General features: G+C 40.6%; 1 protein-coding gene across 1 annotated transcript in view; it reads left to right on the forward strand.

The window, feature by feature from the left end:
* Positions 1-8,774: 8,774 nt before the first annotated feature.
* The window catches only part of LOC125880101 (nuclear GTPase SLIP-GC-like), a 31,029-nt gene continuing 20,049 nt past the window's right edge, over positions 8,775-19,754 (forward strand). Inside the window, exons 1-8 of the mRNA XM_049562378.1 lie at positions 8,775-8,861; positions 10,103-10,193; positions 16,183-16,399; positions 16,520-16,759; positions 16,915-17,121; positions 17,375-17,550; positions 19,462-19,555; positions 19,641-19,728. Of these exons, the coding sequence (XP_049418335.1) occupies positions 8,777-8,861; positions 10,103-10,193; positions 16,183-16,399; positions 16,520-16,759; positions 16,915-17,121; positions 17,375-17,550; positions 19,462-19,555; positions 19,641-19,728 (1,198 nt within the window). The 5' untranslated portion in view covers positions 8,775-8,776. The remainder of the gene's footprint in view (positions 8,862-10,102; positions 10,194-16,182; positions 16,400-16,519; positions 16,760-16,914; positions 17,122-17,374; positions 17,551-19,461; positions 19,556-19,640; positions 19,729-19,754) is intronic.

Below are 19,754 nucleotides of genomic sequence, written 5' to 3' on the forward strand. Positions count from 1 at the left end.
TTTACTTGGATTAGTGTATTGTGCTCTTACTACCACTAGATGGCACAAAAAGTGTCAAATGAAGACAACAAGTGAGGATATGTAATATTTGCCAAATGTGGGCATGTATACAATTAGCTAACGTCACTAAAATGACTTCAAGCTCACCTTGAATTATTGAAGCTAACTTTGTTAGCGGTGATAGCACTGCAAAGCCAGGTGCAGCGATCCATCCCTCGCTCCTCCACAGCTCCACCTTCTTATCCAAAAATTTGCATGTCTGGCTCCAGAAATCCAAGATGGCGATGTCTAAAATGCCAAACTCGGGGTGGGTGATGTCATGGTGGCTATGGCCAGTATTTTTATAGTCTATAATATTTAGCCAAAAGAAAAACAAAAAAAAATGTAAATAAATTGTTGAATGTACTGACCTGGTTATAGTGCTAGAGATAAAGAAAGGGAATGACAAAAGGTATTACAGTTTGGCATGGTGTGTGTACCAACTGTCATGGCAATCCATCTAATAGTTATTCAGATATTTTAAAACCAGAAACCTGCACTCTGCTTCTACGGTATAACCACAAATATCAACCTGATGTTGATGCTAGAGGAAAAGCCAGGTGATTACCAAGTCATTAGGATTCATCCTCTGCGCAACCTGTCATGGTATTCCATCTTACAGTTGTTCAGATATGTTAGTCTTGGAAAATATTATTTTTTCACTCTGGTGGATAAAATGTTGAAGATCGTCACAACTTTCATATCTGTCCATTAAATGTAAGACTACAACCAGCAGCCAGTTAGCTTAGCTAAGCTTATTACAAAGACTGGAAGCAATGGAGAAACAGCTCGCTACCTTTAATTCCTGCTGCAGTTTGTTCCAAGTGAGTCAGTGTATTACCCACAGAAGATCCATAGTACATCAGCGTGCTCCCATTTTGGAGAAGCAGCAGGAGTGCCAGAATGGAAGCTAAGCAATGCCGCTGCCTCGATCATTTAGTTAGTGTTATTGTGTGACTTTAATAAATCCGAACTAACCACTTGGAATGCCAAAGTCATACAATAACACAAAAAAGCTGTGTGAGGCAGAAGTAGACCAGCAGCTCCTGTGTTCGGTGATGTTAAATCACAGTTTGTCTCGATGGAGTCTGATTTTGAACAGCTTCAGTTCCTCATTGGAAATAGCTGTCTGACGGAAAGGTAAAGCTATGTAAATACTCTCAGTATAGTGTACACTTAAATCGATATTGATTGTTTTAGGTGGCACTTTTTTTAGGTGGCTACAATATGTTTTATTGCTGACCCCATCCACAGAAGCAAATTGCATGGCAGTACTCTAGCCTGCTTCTCTAAACTAAGGGCATGCTGACTGCTGTTTTATAAATATATACTTATGTAGTTAAACAATATCTGATAAGAGTAAGTAGGTTTTCAACATTTTTATTTTTATGCTTTGTCATTTATTCAGGGGTTTTTAGATGAGGATTTACAGAGGATAATGTTGCTGGTGCTTTTTTCTAGATATTAAAGCAGTGCTGAGGACATTTCAAGGGCAACATGAACAATACTGTAATTCATAGTTTATGAGTGTGTGCGTTCATGTCTTTGTAAGTAGTGTTTGTGAGACTTTGATTAGTATACTTAGGTGATGATAAACGCAGTGGCATTCGTGATGGTTTGGTGGTTCCCAGTGCAAGTCGAGGGTGGAGTATGAAAATAATAAAAGGTTTCATCTTGATAAGAATCAACATTAAAGCCAGGTTTAGTTGCGTTTGACAAAACCTCTATTGGGCCTTTTCTGGGCAGAGGATGTGGCTGTACATACCACAAATTACATGCACACCCACTGTACTCAGGGACGAGTAAATACAGGTGTCCTGCAGGTTGACCATTGCCTATTTTTGGTTCAAGTTCACAGGTGTTCCAACCTGTATGTTTATTTGCACCTATCATCTATGTTGCTCTCTCTCCTTCTACTCTTTAGTGAGATGTTAGTTTTTGTTGTCTACTAATTCTCACATCCACAGAGTCGAGGTGACCACTGATCTGTTTTTCTTGATCTGCAGCATTTATCTCTCAGCAGGAAAATCCCCCTACTGCTCAGTTTGACTACAAATATAGACCAGGAAACGAGGGGAAATGAGGTAAAGTGAGGTAAACAAGGGGTAAATAGTAGAGTTGTTGTGCTGGGGTGAGCAAGGCACACCTGGGTGGCTGGGGCTGAGTCAGGTCCTGCTCAAGACTTGGTCTGACTGCCTGACCGTCTTGAAGGAGTCGTTGTTTGGCCAGTTCTGGGATTGTGTGTTGTTCCAGAGAGACTGGGTGCAGCTGTCACCGCTGAGCAGGGTCATGGAAAGGTCTGGTCAGCTGGGTTTGGCAGTGGACGCAGGTGAACAGGGACGTTCATTTGCAGAGTCACCCAGAGTTGACCGTACATTTGGTACCGTTAGCTACATCCAACACAGTAGCTTGAGATAAATCCTACTATTTATTAACACTTACAGAAAGGTGTAGGTTTGATTTGATGTTTAGATTTGCGACTTTATTCTGTGGCTTTGATGAACCGTATTGCAGCATGCTAAAAGGTGCCTCTAATAATTTGCCTGTTTCTACCTTAAAAGGTGATGAGCAAAATTCTAGAAACACCTTGAGCTCTAGTCTTTAGGCTAAGCAAGGCTAAACATCACCATACTTAACCTGCAGTGATGAACTTTATACTGCTCTAGTATTCAGTCCTTTTTTTTAGCTCTGTTTGGGTCTCCAAAACTCCTAAGGGAAATATAAGTAAATGCAAATACAATACTCCTCAATGGTCACCTGAAAATTAAAACAATGGGCTGCAGTGTAAAGGGCCAAAGAGCTGAGGGGACCTGCTGAATAAAAGACCCCTGTGTGGACAATTACTGTCAAGACTTTGTGTGATTTAGGTGGGGCTGAAGATAATTTTAATTCATTCATTATATAATTTAGAGGCTACACTTTTATTGTAAAATGTCCCTAATTTCTGATGAGTTCTTCCAGTTGGATGTTATGAAAAAACTTTTAGTAATCGAACATTTGACAGATTTTGTTTCAGTAGTTACAGCATTGAAATTGGATATGGGATAGGATAGGATAGGATAGACCACTGGTTCCCAACTAGTGGGTGGCAGTCCAAAAATGGGTCGCGGGTCCATTCTGAATGGACCACAAGTCCGGTCAAGTTTTTAAAAAACATACTTTATTTTTTAAGCACAGTGAATTTTTGACACAGAGCTTTTATTTTGAAGTGCCGTTTCCTGCTTTAGAGTGAGTGACTAACAGACAGCAACTTGGCAGAGACAACAAACAAGCTTGATGACATCATAGATATAAAAAGGTATATATGTTCATGGACGACATGGCCAAACACAAGGATGACGCTGTTTGTGTTAAACTGTGTAGACCTTGAACTAGTGACTAAGGAGAAAGCTGGATCCTGTGGCTGGACCAGTTGGGAACCACTGGGATAGACTTTAGTGTACCAGTGGGAAGTTTGTCTTATTGGACATCACAGTGTCTGTAGTACAAAATCACAGCAAAACAAACAGCTAAAACATTTATCCATCACGTGCACATGCCCGTCTACATCAGTAAAAGTGCACACATGGTACTATAATGTGATCAGTGACAAGAAGGACAGCTACACCATACACATAGTTCAGTCTGGGTGGTGTTAAGGGCTTCACAGGAGAGGAGGATGAAGGATTGTTTGAAGCAGTGGTGCCTGCTGAGGGGAAGGAGCTCATACTCAGGGTGGAGAACATGAGATGATTTCTGGGGCCTGTTTATGGCTTGTAATGTCCATATGGGCTGCAAACCTGTATGTGCATGACACAATAAATAACATAGCTATTACCTTGTTCTAACATTATATTATCTGATCATTACAAACATTAAGTCAGATTTATGTGTATAAATACAACTGTTGCATGCTGGACAACCGCAGATATATAACTTGTAATACTGAGCTTTCAGGTCCTGGCATTAAGACATCTTCTCATCTACTCACTTCATACCTGTTGTTTTGATAAATCACAGGCACTGACTCAGTTGGTGTCATTTTTAAAACTGCCTGTTTTACATCAGTCAAAGATGGAAAAATAGATTTCAGTTATCCTACAGTGAAACATGACACTTTCAGAACATTAGCATATATCTTTAATCACTGAATCTTCGTTAAAATGTTATACACATACTGTGAAGACACATTGAAACAGCAGTTCAGCAAAACATTGACTTCTACTGCCCTCTAGTGTTCACAGCAAGAAAAGCACAGGACAAGTACAGTACAAATAATTTTAAATATTAAAACACAGTCTTAGCAGCAGTGTCAGACAGAGACCACGGTAAAATACCTACTGGAGACGTGCATTAGCAGTACAATAGACTGTATATTATATATTACATAATAAAATCCACATGACAATACTCAAACAAAAGGTTCATTCTGTCCAGCTCAATATATGAAGAACTGTGAGTGTATGTGAGCACATTCTCATGTCACAGTCAGACTAAAAGATTTTTTACACCAGATTCTTCTTCTTCTGTTGTGCTTTATTAAAGTTCATTTAAGAAGTATATTAAGTAAATGGCTCCATCTCACCTTCAAATTCCCCAGAACCCAATCTGATTGAGCATTCATGGGACATGCAGGTGCCCCAGAGGTACCCCCAATCCCAGGTGGGGCCTCTTTGACTCTGACTTGGCTCTGACCTGTTGGGGCATGGACACAAGACCTCTGGGGGGTGTCCTGTGGTCCTTAGCACTGGGGAGTTGGCAGCAGACCCCTTGAGTCGTGGGGTTGTGAGGTGGGATACCAGCACATCCAACAGATGCTGGATCAGATTGGGATCTGGGGAATTTGGAGGCCAGGTTGACGCCTTGAGCTCTTTGTCATGTTCTTCTGGGTATTCCTGAGCAGTTTTTACTGTGTGGCATGGTGCATTGTTCTGCTGGGGGGCCACTGCCATCAGAGATGCTGCTGCCACGAGGGAGTGTACTTGGTGTGTAACAATATTTGGGTGAGTGGAGCATGTCGGGTGGCATCCACATGAATGCTAAAGTGAAGGTTTCCCAGCAGAACACTGTAACAAGATGATCAAAGTTATTTCACCTATCAGTGGTTTTAATGTTTCAGCTGATCTGTGTATATATGTTCCCAGCAATATCCTCTCAGGTGTCATATTTCCACCCCACAGTGTAGGCACCCCAAACAGCCAGTAGAGTCACCAGTGCAGCAACAATGACAAGACGACTCTGTGGTGCTGACTGTGTGCAGTGCGTGTATCTATTTGCCATAAGAACTTATAACCAGAGTTGGAGGGAGGCTGTACCACTAAAAGAGTCAGTGCCAGTTTGCAGTACCAGGAAGAAGTGACAGCAGCTGCCTGACTAAACCAGTTTGGTGAAGTTGCATTCTTAAGAAGTGCTTTGGAGCCTTTAAGATATTTGGAGGTACAATGCGTTAGAATAGCACATAGTTCAATATTTTTCATATTTAAACATCGTCATAAATCTATAGCTGTGTGGGGCCCCAGGTGTATTGCTCGGGACCCAAAGGAGTGCAGTGTTAAGTGTGAAGTTGTTTGGATGAGCGGCTCTCGAGAAAGCTGGAAGCAGCACTGCCACAGGCCAAACAATCGGCCTGTTCTGAACAGGAATGTTTTGAACAAAAACTTTAAAGAAATTTCACAAGATGAGGGCTCCTGAAGACCTGAATGCAAGCTATATACCAGTTCACAGAGCCTAAACTCTGCTAAATACGAAAACCAAGGAGTTAATAGAGCATTGGCCAAGTGTCAGGAAGAAGAAAACACTGAATTTGTAAAAATACATAAACAGTTCCTAAAACCACCAGGAAATCTTATCTCTGATGTAATGTTCAAAGGAAATAATCTGTTTTCTTCCTACATTTATCACATTCATTATTTAGATTAATTGCAGAGTTTATCAGTTATTCTGTACTGTTGTTGTTATGCACTGAATCTATTATGAAAGATCCATAAAATATGTCACTTCTAGAAAAAGGTCCCTTAAGGAAAAGGCTGGGAATCACAACTGTAAACTACAGCGGCTCAATGTTACACAGCTACAGCAGTAAAATCCTGCTCACATTTTTCATGCATCAGTATTAACAATAGGCTGTATTAATGTCAGTCAATGGCCTGAAACGCTGGATTTCACTGATAACACTTTTATGCTTTTACTGAAGAAGGATTTTTATGTCGTGTTATTGAGTTCATGACAAGTTTCTGCAACGCATCTCCACATTTGACTTTATCTTGCTGAAGCTGTTCTGTTGGCAGAGAGGAGAGTATGATGGTGAGGGGTGTTGACTACACAAACAAAGTGCCCATGTTAGATCAAGTATCAGAGGAGTCATGTATGTGCATTAAAGAGGAACAGTCCAGATGTAAGTACGCTAACCTCAATGCATTACATTCACAGCTAAATATATTACTGAGAGACTAAGTTTAACTGTAAAATACTATGTAGTAGCCTAGTGTGCTGTTTTGTCACTATTTTGTTTCCATAGCCCAGACATTCATTCACTATAGATTTAATATTTAACGTGGTGGGATACTGCTGCAGTTTAATGAGGCTTCTATTCAAAGTGATGACAGGAGCATGTAAGCCACCAGATCTGTCAGTGTATCTGATGCAAAGATTCAAATGGGTTTTATTGTGATAAAAAATATCTTAACACAAATATTTATATGCAGTATTTGTATCTCAAAAAATGAAGTTGAGCCACATGCAGCTTTCAGACAACCTGTCATTGTCTGCAACTACTTTTAACAGTGGAAATTAAACTGCTCTGATTTGGTCATTTTTCCTTGGTGTTAGTGCTTCTAGCACAAGACAGGAAGTGACTAGTTAAATATATTTGTTGTTGTTGTTGTCACATGACTTTAAGTTATTAAAAAGACATTCGTCCTTATAACTACACTCTATATTTCACATACAGTGAAGGTTAGATTTCTTTTCATATATTAACATTAACATTAAGAGAAAAGCAGAGCAGACTCTAGTAGAAAGAAACGACAGATGGTCAGTTATTTGTGATGTAACTTTCCACCAAATATTTGCTGAGGACACTTTTGTCAGAATGCCATTATCAGTCTCATGACCCCTTCTTTTCCTTTAATGAACTATAATTGATTGTAACTGTTTCCAAAATGCCAAGCAGTAATGGTTGATCAAAACATATTTTTCTGTTTATTTCTCTTTACCTTACAGTTGCTGTTTTTGGTCATGGATGATTTTGTTCGGAACAAATTAACTGAATGGGATCTCAGTGAGTGGATAGAAACATTTCGAGGTAATACTGAAATGTCTTTCCATGCTTCTGCGTTGGGCACAAATATTGTACAATGTTGGTATCTACTAATACAGACATATCATGTCATATCAATGTCATGTTCTTCAGGTGTCTGTTTGAATGTGTGTGTTTAATAAATTGAGGGGAAAAGATGATTAAAATAATTAAAAAGAAACTTTATTCCCTACAATTCACTGATGTAAACTGGTGTGGAGTCTAAAAAGATACTGTTTCTCCTCAGGTAGCCAAAGTATGACTTTGAATTACAGAGGCATGTAAACAGGAACGTGCCTCTATTCTTCATTACTCTGCCTTTGAGAGCAGTGGTGTGTTGTCCATTAAGGGCACTGGGGCGTTGCCCCTCCTGCAGTTCCAAGTGTGAAAATACATATTTTTATAGGAAAACTATTTTTGTTATTGTTGTGTTGAGTGTGTATAAATTACAGTCGATGCTCTCACACAAAGCATACATTATTACAAAAAGCACTGCCTATATTCTCTGTCTCTGTGTGAAGGGGCGTGCGTTTGCCTGATGCCAATATTTGTAATATGTTAGGCAGTGGTGTAGTGGTAGGTGATGAGGTGGGTGTACTGCTAGGTACATAGGTAGGTTACCAGTGAGGAAGTAGGCATACTCTCCTATATTACAATGGCTTTTTAGCTGATAGATGGGTATAATGTAACTGGATAGAAAAAGAAGTGGGTATACCCCGTATACCTGAGTATACCCTCCACTACACCACTGATGATAGGATTTCCTGGTGGTCGTATCATTGATACGTCAAAAACGGCTGCATCTGGGGTGGACAATTTTTCCAATAAATGTTGCCAGATCGGGTGATTTTCCACCCAACTGGGCAGCTTTAGGATGGAATAAATGAATTTGCTGGGTTGACAAAAGTTTGGCCTGGTTCGTCACAGTACAGACATTTTTATTTTTTCTCAATACTTGGCTAATTTTCGGCGAATATTGACTGTTCGAACCAACCTGGCAACACTGCTGGCTAGAAGGCTACTTAACCAGGCTGGCTGGTCAACCACCAGAAATGCACCCGCCAGATTCTAGCCAGTCAGACAGCTCATAGCAAAGCAACATAAGAATACAGTTCGGTCTGTGGTAATATCCCACATATTTGTGAATTAAGGTACATTTCATGAACCTAACAATGACCTCCAAACACTGTTTTAAAGGGAAATTTACACATTCAACCTCAGGTTTGTCCATCCACCAGTGCTTCAATGGAAAAAGGTGAGATACACAGTATCTTTATGATTACATGTAGTGTTCACATGTGTTTTTAAGGCAGTAATATCTTGCTTTGACTAGGCAACTCTACTAAACAAGAATTTAAACGCAACACTTTTATTTTTGTTTAGTATGTTTAGACCATGTTTCAATTTTGTGAGAGGCACATGCAACAAATTTCTTCCCTTTTTTTTTTAATCTAATAAGGAATGAGAAAGTTGAATCTTCAGGGTGAGTCCAGCAATTGGCAATCACCAACTAGAAGACAACGATGTGAACCTGTGTCATACTCAGGTATTTCTAATACTTTTTAAGCAGTGGCAGCCTCCCACAGGGTTATACCTTTATGTAATGTATTTTTTTTACTTTTTTAATAGAAAGCGTCTGTTAATATCTTGGCTTCAGTAAATGTTATCTCATTAGCTGTGTGTTAAAATCTTATCAGGACATCTCAAACAGTCAACAGCACACATGCCACAATGATTAAACCACATTTATCTGTACACTACAATACAATACAATGCATACAGTAACATGCAACAGTCCATACACTTTGCTTCTGTGCCTGGTTGCAAAAAAACAAATAAACAAACCAAAAAAAACCTCAGTCCAAGGTTGCTCCTAATATTTCATCTACAGATGCCTTAGAAAAAAAGTAGTTGCATAGCATCACCATTAGAATGTTCTTGGGATGTTGTAAGGGCAAACACTTAAAGATTAAAGTGTATGCCACTATGTGATGATATTGTCAGCCTCTGCCACCAATGAGACAAACAGTTAAACTGCTGTGCTAACCCTGCTCTGAAGGTAAATGTAGCACAAAATATCATGCTCCAGACAGGTTATCATAATTTAGAATCTCCATACAATACCAGTTCAAATACACATTACTCACCACTTTTTTCACTACCCCAACATAAAGCAAAAGATCCACACACATATGGAGGCCAGGTTGATGCCTTGGGCTCTTTGTCATGTTTGTTAGGCCATTCCTGAGCAGTTTTTGTGGTGTGGCATGGTGCATTGTCCTGCTGGGGGGCCACTGCCATCAGGGAGTGCTGTTGCCATGAGGGGTTTCCTTGGTGTGGAACAGTGTTTGGGTGGGTGGAACATGTCAAGTGGCACCCACACGAATGCCAGGACCAAAGATTTCCCAGTAGAGCATTGTATTGCAACACGATGATGTATTTTAATCACTTCACCTGTTAGTGGTTTCTATGTTGTGGCTGATCGGTGTATATGATATGTCATATCAACACAGACCTTTTTGCCAAATATAAATATGTGCTTAAGTGGCTCTTACAATGTTTATTCATGTATTTCTTAGACCGAAAGAGAGCTTATAGAATAAAGCATACTCGCCTGGGGCAAATGAAATGACACTGATGCTACTACAGTCCCTAATGTTAGTAGCTGGTGATGTAGGTTTTATATGGTGTGGGAGGGATTATGATAATGATGGCTCCATTGTGTACATTACTGCTTACTGTATGCACTGGTTCCTGCTGAATGATTCTTTGCTTTTACTCTGACAGAAGAAACTATACTGTCTAAAGTGGAAGAAATCATGGATGATGTCCAAGACAAACTACCAGACCAAGACAACAAGCTCCATCAGTTCCTCAAGTAAGTAGTGAGTTTTTCGTATTCCATATTCTTTGGTATATAGACCTGGTTTCACTCTGTCATGTGAGACAGTCTATATTTTGCTTTTAAATTAGTCTTAAGCAAGTTGGACAGTTTCATAAAAACTACATACTGACTTATTTTAAGCCTAAAAAGTTCCCTCAGGCTATTTCAGAACTGAAAGCCATGTTTCCATGGTAACTGTCTGCTGACAAGTGGCATCTAATGACAAAAAAAGAGGAAAACATGGCTCATAATTTGTGATTTGTTAACGATGTTTCGGAGTGAGTAATAAAGAAATCGTTTTTATAGACTATATATATAGATATAGATTATAGATTTTCTGCTCTGGAAAGCTTTTCTATTGTTACACTCTACACTCCGTTTCACCAGTTTTCCTTGTAACTGCTGATGTATTTCAGGAGGTAAATGTTCTGCAGGAGTGAAAGAAATTGAGCAGTTTGATACGGTTGCTTGGTCTGCCAACTATTGTAGCTTTTAAAAAAAAATAGTCTTAATTCAGAATTATCTGGAATTCATAGCAAATTAGTAAATTAGTCCTACTGAAGATAGCCCAGGACTAGATAGCTTTGTGACATCATTAGATGTGTATCTGAATCTTGACTGTTAGTTTGATCAAAGCCATAGTCAAAGTCTATCTTTGTGAAACTGAACCCAGGTCTTATAGAACTTCAGTCTGCTTTAAATGGTTTTCACATCACAGACTCAATTTCTAAGCACATAAGATATGGGCACCATCAGAAGCTACGTAGCTGTCATGTTTGCTACATTTACGTGCTTGTGTGTCAGTAAGCTCTCAACAAACAAAGCCAAACGTGTTTAGAGGCCAAACTTATAAGACTGAATAGTTGTAAAATGTCTCTTGGAGAGCTGTCGGCCACTGCATCCAAGAATATGTACAGAACTGGTGGCTTTAATTCCCCTGCTAAGACAGTTTGCTATTGGTCGGTGATGCAGATTCATGTGTCAAAGTATACCAAAGCTCAGCTTAATGTAAAAACACTGAAAGGAGTAACAAACTTCGCAAGCAAATCCAATAAATCATTTTTCTTTCGAATGAATAAAGTGAATTATTATTCACTTTCAATTTTAGCTCATTTTCTCCCCTGGGAGTAACATCTGGCTCTTCAGCTGCTTTATACCTCATGTTCACATGCTAGTTGCTGTGTCTGTCAGGTACCGCAGTGATTTATTGGATTGTTTTAGCTGAAATCAGCTGCTTGCTGTGTCTGAAAGTGAGTCTAATGAGAGTTGGTCAAAAAAGTGAAGTTTCAGGATGGAAAAACTGAAACCAATAAGCAAGACGATAAAAAGCACTGTAAAGCTGAGGGGAACCTCAATGTAGTCATTTGAACCAGTTAATAAAAAATATTGATTACAGCTGTTTGACTAGGCTGGTCATACTGTAGACATTTTTCTATTGTGACATGTTCTTTCAGTGTTTGTTTATTTTCCAAATTGATCAATTAAAGGGCCAGTGTGTAATATTTGGCATGGTTTATTGTCAAACTGAATCTGAATCTGAATATTCTACCCATTAATATATTTATATAAGTGTATAATCGCTATAAAATAAAATTTGTTTGGTTTTCGTAGCCTTATAAGTATGCTTTTATATATATATACAGTACAGGCCAAAAGTTTGGACACACCTTCTCATTCAATGCGTTTTCTTTATTTTCATGACTATTTACATTGTAGATTCTCACTGAAGGCATCAAAACTATGAATGAACACATGTGGAGTTATGTACTTAACAAAAAAGGTGAAATAACTGAAAACATGTTTTATATTCTAGTTTCTTCAAAATAGCCACCCTTTGCTCTGATTACTGCTTTGCACACTCTTGGCATTCTCTCCATGAGCTTCAAGAGGTAGTCACCTGAAATGGTTTTCCAACAGTCTTGAAGGAGTTCCCAGAGGTGTTTAGCACTTGTTGGCCCCTTTGCCTTCACTCTGCGGTCCAGCTCACCCCAAACCATCTCGATTGGGTTCAGGTCCGGTGACTGTGGAGGCCAGGTCATCTGCCGCAGCACTCCATCACTCTCCTTCTCGGTCAAATAGCCCTTACACAGCCTGGAGGTGTGTTTGGGGTCATTGTCCTGTTGAAAAATAAATGATCGTCCAACTAAACGCAAACCGGATAGGATGGCATGTCGCTGCAGGATGCTGTGGTAGCCATGCTGGTTCAGTGTGCCTTCAATTTTGAATAAATCCCCAACAGTGTCACCAGCAAAACACCCCCACACCATCACACCTCCTCCTCCATGCTTCACAGTGGGAACCAGGCATGTGGAATCCATCCGTTCACCTTTTCTGCGTCTCACAAAGACACGGCGGTTGGAACCAAAGATCTTAAATTTGGACTCATCAGACCAAAGCACAGATTTCCACTGGTCTAATGTCCATTCCTTGTGTTTCTTGGCCCAAACAAATCTCTTCTGCTTGTTGCCTCTCCTTAGCAGTGGTTTCCTAGCAGCTATTTGACCATGAAGGCCTGATTTGCAGTCTCCTCTTAACAGTTGTTCTAGAGATGGGTCTGCTGCTAGAACTCTGTGTGGCATTCATCTGGTCTCTGATCTGAGCTGCTGTTAACTTGCGATTTCTGAGGCTGGTCACTCGGATGAACTTATCCTCAGAAGCAGAGGTGACTCTTGGTCTTCCTTTCCTGGGTCGGTCCTCATGTGTGCCAGTTTCGTTGTAGCGCTTGATGGTTTTTGCGACTCCACTTGGGGACGCATTTCAAGTTTTTGCAATTTTCGGACTGACTGACCTTCATTTCTTAAAGTAATGATGGCCACTCGTTTTCTTTAGTTAGCTGATTGGTTCTTGCCATAATATGAATTTTAACAGTTGTCCAATAGGGCTGTCGGCTGTGTATTAACCTGACTTCTGCACAACACAACTGATGGTCCCAACCCCATTGATAAAGCAAGAAATTCCACTAATTACCCTGATAAGGCACACCTGTGAAGTGGAAACCATTTCAGGTGACTACCTCTTGAAGCTCATGGAGAGAATGCCAAGAGTGTGCAAAGCAGTAATCAGAGCAAAGGGTGGCTATTTTGAAGAAACTAGAATATAAAACATGTTTTCAGTTATTTCACCTTTTTTTGTTAAGTACATAACTCCACGTGTTCATTCATAGTTTTGATGCCTTCAGTGAGAATCTACAATGTAAATAGTCATGAAAATAAAGAAAACGCATTGAATGAGAAGGTGTGTCCAAACTTTTGGCCTGTACTGTATATATATAGCAAGGGCCTTGCTTTAGAAAGGTCACCATCTTGTGCCGGCATGTATGTACGGCAGCCCGAGTGGACAATCCAGCCAGCCAGAGAACGCATTTTGCGTGTATAAATGAACCAACGAAGACAGCGGAAGGAAGGAAGAAGGAGGAGGAAACAGCAGAGAGTGTTAGTAGTTCGTTGATAGAGAGTAGTGAAAAGTTTTTTTAGTTATAAAGTTTGCGAATGGACCACGCTTACCAAGCAACAGGAGAGAATGAACCCGAACCGTCATCTGCGAAGAAAAGAAGACACAACTTCACTCCTTGTGATGCACTCTCTGCGGCGCTTTTCCTCCTGATGATATATCTCCCCAACGATGGTAGCACCGAATCCCATTCTGTGCAGCAATTCAGCCTCTCTTCTCGACCGCTCAGCATCCAACACATGGAGTTCCTCATCTCTATGCTCCGGCTCAAACAGGTATGGCTCTGGGTCTGTGTCCGCGACAAGAAACTCTTCAAAATCGCGTTCAAAGTCGTCCATTGCAGCTACTATAGTCTGGAGATATTGCTAGGCTAAATAAACAGCTGAGTTTTGTTTACGGGCTACGTCTGTGCCTGCTCACTGGTGTATCCCTCCGCAGATCACAGCGCAGGACGTACTGAAAATTTTAGTCTTATGTCAATAACAGACAATAGGATAGCAGCAGGGGCGGAAATCCTGGGGGGGACAGGGGGGACATGACTCCCCCTTCAATAAAGCTGTACCCCCCTAGAATAATTTGAGACACAATTAATAATTTTTGAACAATGCAGTACTATTTATTAAAAGCACAATGTAAGCGGTGCTCATTATAATCTCACAATAATGTGCTATTTAAATCTCAAAAGATTTAGTTCCCCCCCTCCCATTCCTAGTAGTGGTATATCCCACACTCTTTCCAACGGGCGGGGCTAGCGTTAGTACTTGGCAGCAGTAGCAGCGTGTGGCTGGACCCGGCTGCCTGCATCGCGCATAGCGGGGTAAGATGTTCACTCACACAGATACAGTTTAACTTACAGAAGTTACAACACATCCCATTTACTGTTACAACAAGCCCCAGGCCCAGGCTGATAATATAAACTGTCTGCAACATTTCTCCTGCATTGTTCAAAAGCCTACTCAATTACGAGTGCTGCTAAGCTAAAAGATAATGATTAAGCTCAGAGTTTAGTGATAGAGAGGACAGGAGAGAAAGAAGAGGGAGAGGACAGGAAAAGAGCAGTCAGTGGCGGAGCAATGGGTACCTGTCTGTAGGCTCTCCACCTGTCAGTGAGACAAACATGACAGACGTGCAGTTTAACTGACAAGGAGCGGCCAGTACGCACGACTATTACGCACGGTTTTGAGGTTCGCAGCGGCAGATCTCACAGCACACTGTTTATAAACCAGTTCACCAGTTTAATTGCAGGAAATGTTTATCTCACTGCTGGTAAAAAAAACGAAAAAAAACAAACAAAACGGTTTGCTCCTGCAGCCAGCCAGAGATGAAGGATCCATTCCACACACCTGAGCCAGATGAAAAAGAGGGAGAGAGGGAGAGAGATCGAGTTTCGGTCTTTGATGAATGAAGCCTTATTGTTTTGCTGCTATTACACAATGAGAGACACGTTTTCTCCGTTTACTTAATAGCATAAATATTCACACTACTGCGCACAGGGAGACAGAGACCTGCTCTGCTCCAGACACACTCAGCACCTTGGACAGCACGGCGCACCTGACTGTTGTCGATGTGTACATGTTAATTTGATATCAATCATTTTGTTTTAAATCTGGACATGTGCAGGTGGACTCAGCCAGTGCTAAGAAAGGTCCTATGCCTGCCTGTTGGAGAGATAGAGAAAAGATTAAAGCGTTAAATTGCAGTAAAAGATGCTGTATAACAAGACAGGCTACAACTTTTTTTCCTTGTCCCCCCCTGGAATTATTCTCTAAAATAATACTGTTTATTGTCCCCCCCCCAACTATGAAATGGGATTTTCGCCCCTGGATAGCAGTAACGTTACTCCTGTGTACCCTGCTGATTGGATTCAGTACAGCTAAAACCACCGTTTATTACTGAACAGTACAGGTTTCTGTTGGCCGTAACCACGCCAAAACAACCAACAAACAACAACTTAGCTGTAACTCCAACTGTGCACTGCTGCTCTCTCCTCCAACTCGCTCATACACACACCAGCAAGCGCACTCACGCAGCCCTCGTCCCCATCACACTGGCACCCCGCCCCCCTACCTATACTCATTCAATCCCAAACATGCCATTAACTCACAGAACACTGACAGTATAACAGAACATTTACTGCAGTGGTGAGTGTGGTAAGCTGTGTGTATGAAGTGTGTGTGTTACACTAGAAGAGTCAGAGTTTGGGACGGAGTCTTTTACCCCCTGGAGTGTTACCGGAGTTTTTGGAGTGCTCAAATAAACTGGCCTTTTTCCCGAACACTCCTCTGGTCTCCTGCTCATGAGGGATTCATTACAATATCGTAACATGGCTTAGATTTCTAAATAAACATTCACTTCTTCGCTGAAAAACTCATGTCTGCGCAAGGCTTTTGGTCCTACAAGGCCACCATCATTTACCCGACGGGAGGGGTGAGCGAGTGAGCCCTGCAATCTAGAATTTGACCACTGATGTCACTGTTTTCAACCCATTTTACATACTGGCCCTTTAACTCATGTTCAACCTCTTGTACAACAGGAAGAAAATTAACAACTTGGAGATCGACAAGAGGGAACTGGTCGGTGTCTTTGGTAAAACCGGGGCTGGAAAGAGCACTCTGATAAATACCGTCATTGGAGAGAAGAATCTCTTGCCTATTGGGAGGGGCAAAGCATGTACCACAGTCATGATTAAAGTGGAGGCTAACATGCTAAACCAAAGATATGAGGCAGAAATTGAGTTCATTACAAAAGAGGTAAAATTAGTTGAATATACTGTGTTTATGTTCACTTGAAGCAAAATGAAAAGTTATGATGTGTCTGCAAAAATATAGTTTCTCATTACATCACACATTTAATTTTTTATTTTTTTTTAGGAGTGGATAGATGAGTTGTGGTCCTTGAAAAATTTGCTTGAGGATAGTGCCGATCAGGAAGATGACCAGGAAGATGATCAGGAAGATGACGAAGAAGATGACGAGGATGTTGACAAGCTGTTAGCGCTGTATGGAGAAGAATGGAAAGACAAATCCCCTGAAAACCTTGTGGATGACCAGTATTTCAAAGAAGTTCCAGAATTTCTCCAATGCAAGAGAAAACATTTGACATCTGAATCAGTGAGTAAGACAAAACAAAATCCTCAAGTAATCTTGCCTGTCTTATCCTCTTGTAATTCTTCTATATAATTTGTAAAGCACCTTGAAGTTGGAGTTTGTGCATACAAATGAAATCACCTTACGTTGCCTTAATCTGATTGTATTGTTGATTGCAGGCTAAAGAGCTATCTGCAAAATTAGTCAAATACACAAGAAGTGAATCAAACGATGGAGAAGGAAAAGAAGTGAAGAGGTGGTATTGGCCCCTGGTGAAGTGTGTGACTGTGAGGGTGCCTAACAATGATCTTCTCCAGCATGTCACACTTGTGGATCTTCCTGGAAATGGGGACCGCAACAAGAGCAGAGACAAGATGTGGAAAGGGGTAATTTATTCACATGTAGTGCTGTTTATTGTGTCTTACTCTGTTATCTGGAAACTCAACAGTGGTTTTTATAAAGCACCACATGATTCCCGAGCACGGCACCACTGCTGCTCACCTCTCCCTCAGGGGATGGGTCAAATGCAGAGAACAAATTTCACACACTCAGGTGTGTGACAATCAGTGGGACTTTAACTATAACTTTAAGCACCGATGATTCATTATTCATTATTGACTTGTTATTACGTCCCTTCAGGTTGTTGGAAGTTGCTCTACTGTGTGGATTGTGACTGAAATGAATCGAGCAGCAGCAGAGCGTGAAGCCTGGGACATCCTGGAAAGTGCCAGTAGCCTCATCGGAAATGGTGGCGAGTGTCAGCTCATCCACTTTATCTGCACCAAGTCTGATGATACTGGAGTTTGGGATGATCGGTAAGTGATTTAAGGTGCCAAAAGTAAAAATAACATCCTAATTAGACATTGCATATGGTGGCCAAGAGCTCAACAGGAAAACACAAGCAAATGCATAAAAATTGTCACAGCACTGGTACTGGTAGCATGGGTGGGTTATGAGACAAAGGGCCCCTGGGCACAGATATGCAAAAGGCCCCAACACCTCTCTTATTTACGAGCAGGACAAACAGACTCTAAGGTGGTTTTGGCTTTTTGTTGTTCTTATGCATCTTCCTGTCAAGGTCATTTTGTGTCTCTTTATAGTTGTTTTGCATCCCTCTGTGGGTTACCAGATCACAGATCACAAATCATCATTGTGCTCTATAGTGCTGTTTTTGTTTGTGTGTTGTTGTTGTTTTTTCACATTTGCAGAAAATGTAGCTTATTGTTCTCAAATAGAAAATGAGTCTTTTCAGTATAAGCAACTAACATGAAGCTTCCTAAAATTTCCAAGGAAGGAACTGATATCTAACTAGAAATTATTGGGAATTTATAGAAACTATGTAATATATAATTTGGTGCAGATATAGGGAAATTGAGACACTGCTCAACTGAATCACTTCCAGTTAATTAGTTAATTGAATTCATAGTGTAACCTAGACAGTCTTGTAGTCCGTGCATGGTAGGTCAGCTGAATATGAAAACACTTGATATTTGTCTGCAGGCTGGAAGCCAGTTTAACATATATAGAACATAAAGTTCCTAATAAGAGGTTGATAAATAAAGTACTAGAAAAAACCTCAAGAAACTTTGATGGGTGTCTGCTGCCATCACCTAGTACTTTTAATAGCAGTAGCTGAGTCATTATTATCTACTGCCTACTACAAGTATTGCAGACTTAAAGTAATACATAGTACATGTACTACAGGGACTGAGCACTATGTGTGTGTAACATTGTATGTATCTACAATATGTTACAATATGTATTTAACATTCATAATCCCAAAAGTAGCAACAGTAGTATTAGTAGTAAAGGCTGTAGTATATGATAGATGGAAAACATTGATATATTATTTTACATGTTCTTTAAAATGGAGATTCAGCTACTGTCCTCTGAGACACACACACACACGAACATGTCTGTGAGTTTGTGTGTCAGTGGCCGTTGCTATGGTAATTAATTAGGAGGGGCAGTCAGTTGGAAATTCCCTTGGGTCTCAAGACTTTGTCTTTTTTCCCCCTAAAATGATGACCAAAAAAACTTTGTAGGAAATCACAGACTTGTAAAATTGTTACCTTTTCAGTATGAATAGTAGAGTTGTTGGTAACAAAAGTGTTTTATCCTGAGATGAGTGAAGACCACTGTGCAAGTTGGAATTTCAGGTTAAATTTCTCCAAATACTGTAGGGGTCTGCCCATTGGTCCGACAGCCCATTGTTCCGACCATATTAAACCCATTGTTCCGAAGTCCCGTTGTTCCGAAATCATCATGATGCCCTGTGGTTAAGGTCTGGTTAGATTTAGGCACAAAAATCACTTGGTTAGGGTTAGGAAAAGATCATAGTGTGGGTTAAAATGAAAAAGAAAGCCGTGAGCCTGCTTCGCCTCAAGCCTTTCCCAGCTGACCCAGAGCCAGTCGCAGCACACCGTCAAGGCAGAAATACGCTCGCCGGGAGCCGTTCAGCACTGCGGAGAGCTCCCCACACAACACAGACCTCAGAGTTAATAACAGGAGGTTATGGTGTTTCACTCTCTTCTCTCTATGGCACTTGTATCTCGACCAGTAGCCTACTTTTGTTGCATTTGCTGATCCTCTATGGTACACAAATACAGTATAGCCTAGTATAATCACATATCGGAACAATGGAACATCGGACCAATGGGCTGTCGGACCAATGACATGGACCCATACTGTATGAGGTGCCACTGCTTAAAAATATTTTCTTTCAGTTCAAGAGATGCTGTTCGTGCTCTCATATTTCAAAACAACATACAAGCCAAGGAAGAAGTGAACAAAAAGTTCAGAAAACTCAGGGAGTTTAAGGTGAGTTGAATAGACTAATAGAAAATGTAACACAACAATTTTCTACAACTGCAAGCCTGATGTGAAATCAAACCCTTTTTTTCAGAAACATTTCAGTTATGAATGTTTGAAAGTCTTCACAGTGAGCTCCAAAGAGTTTCTGAAGCAGCAACATCTAACACCAGAGGAAACTGGTAGGTGACGTCTCATACTGTCTACG

The sequence above is a fragment of the Epinephelus fuscoguttatus genome, linkage group LG19, assembly GCF_011397635.1.
Source record: "Epinephelus fuscoguttatus linkage group LG19, E.fuscoguttatus.final_Chr_v1".
In the NCBI taxonomy this organism is placed as follows: domain Eukaryota; kingdom Metazoa; phylum Chordata; class Actinopteri; order Perciformes; family Serranidae; genus Epinephelus; species Epinephelus fuscoguttatus.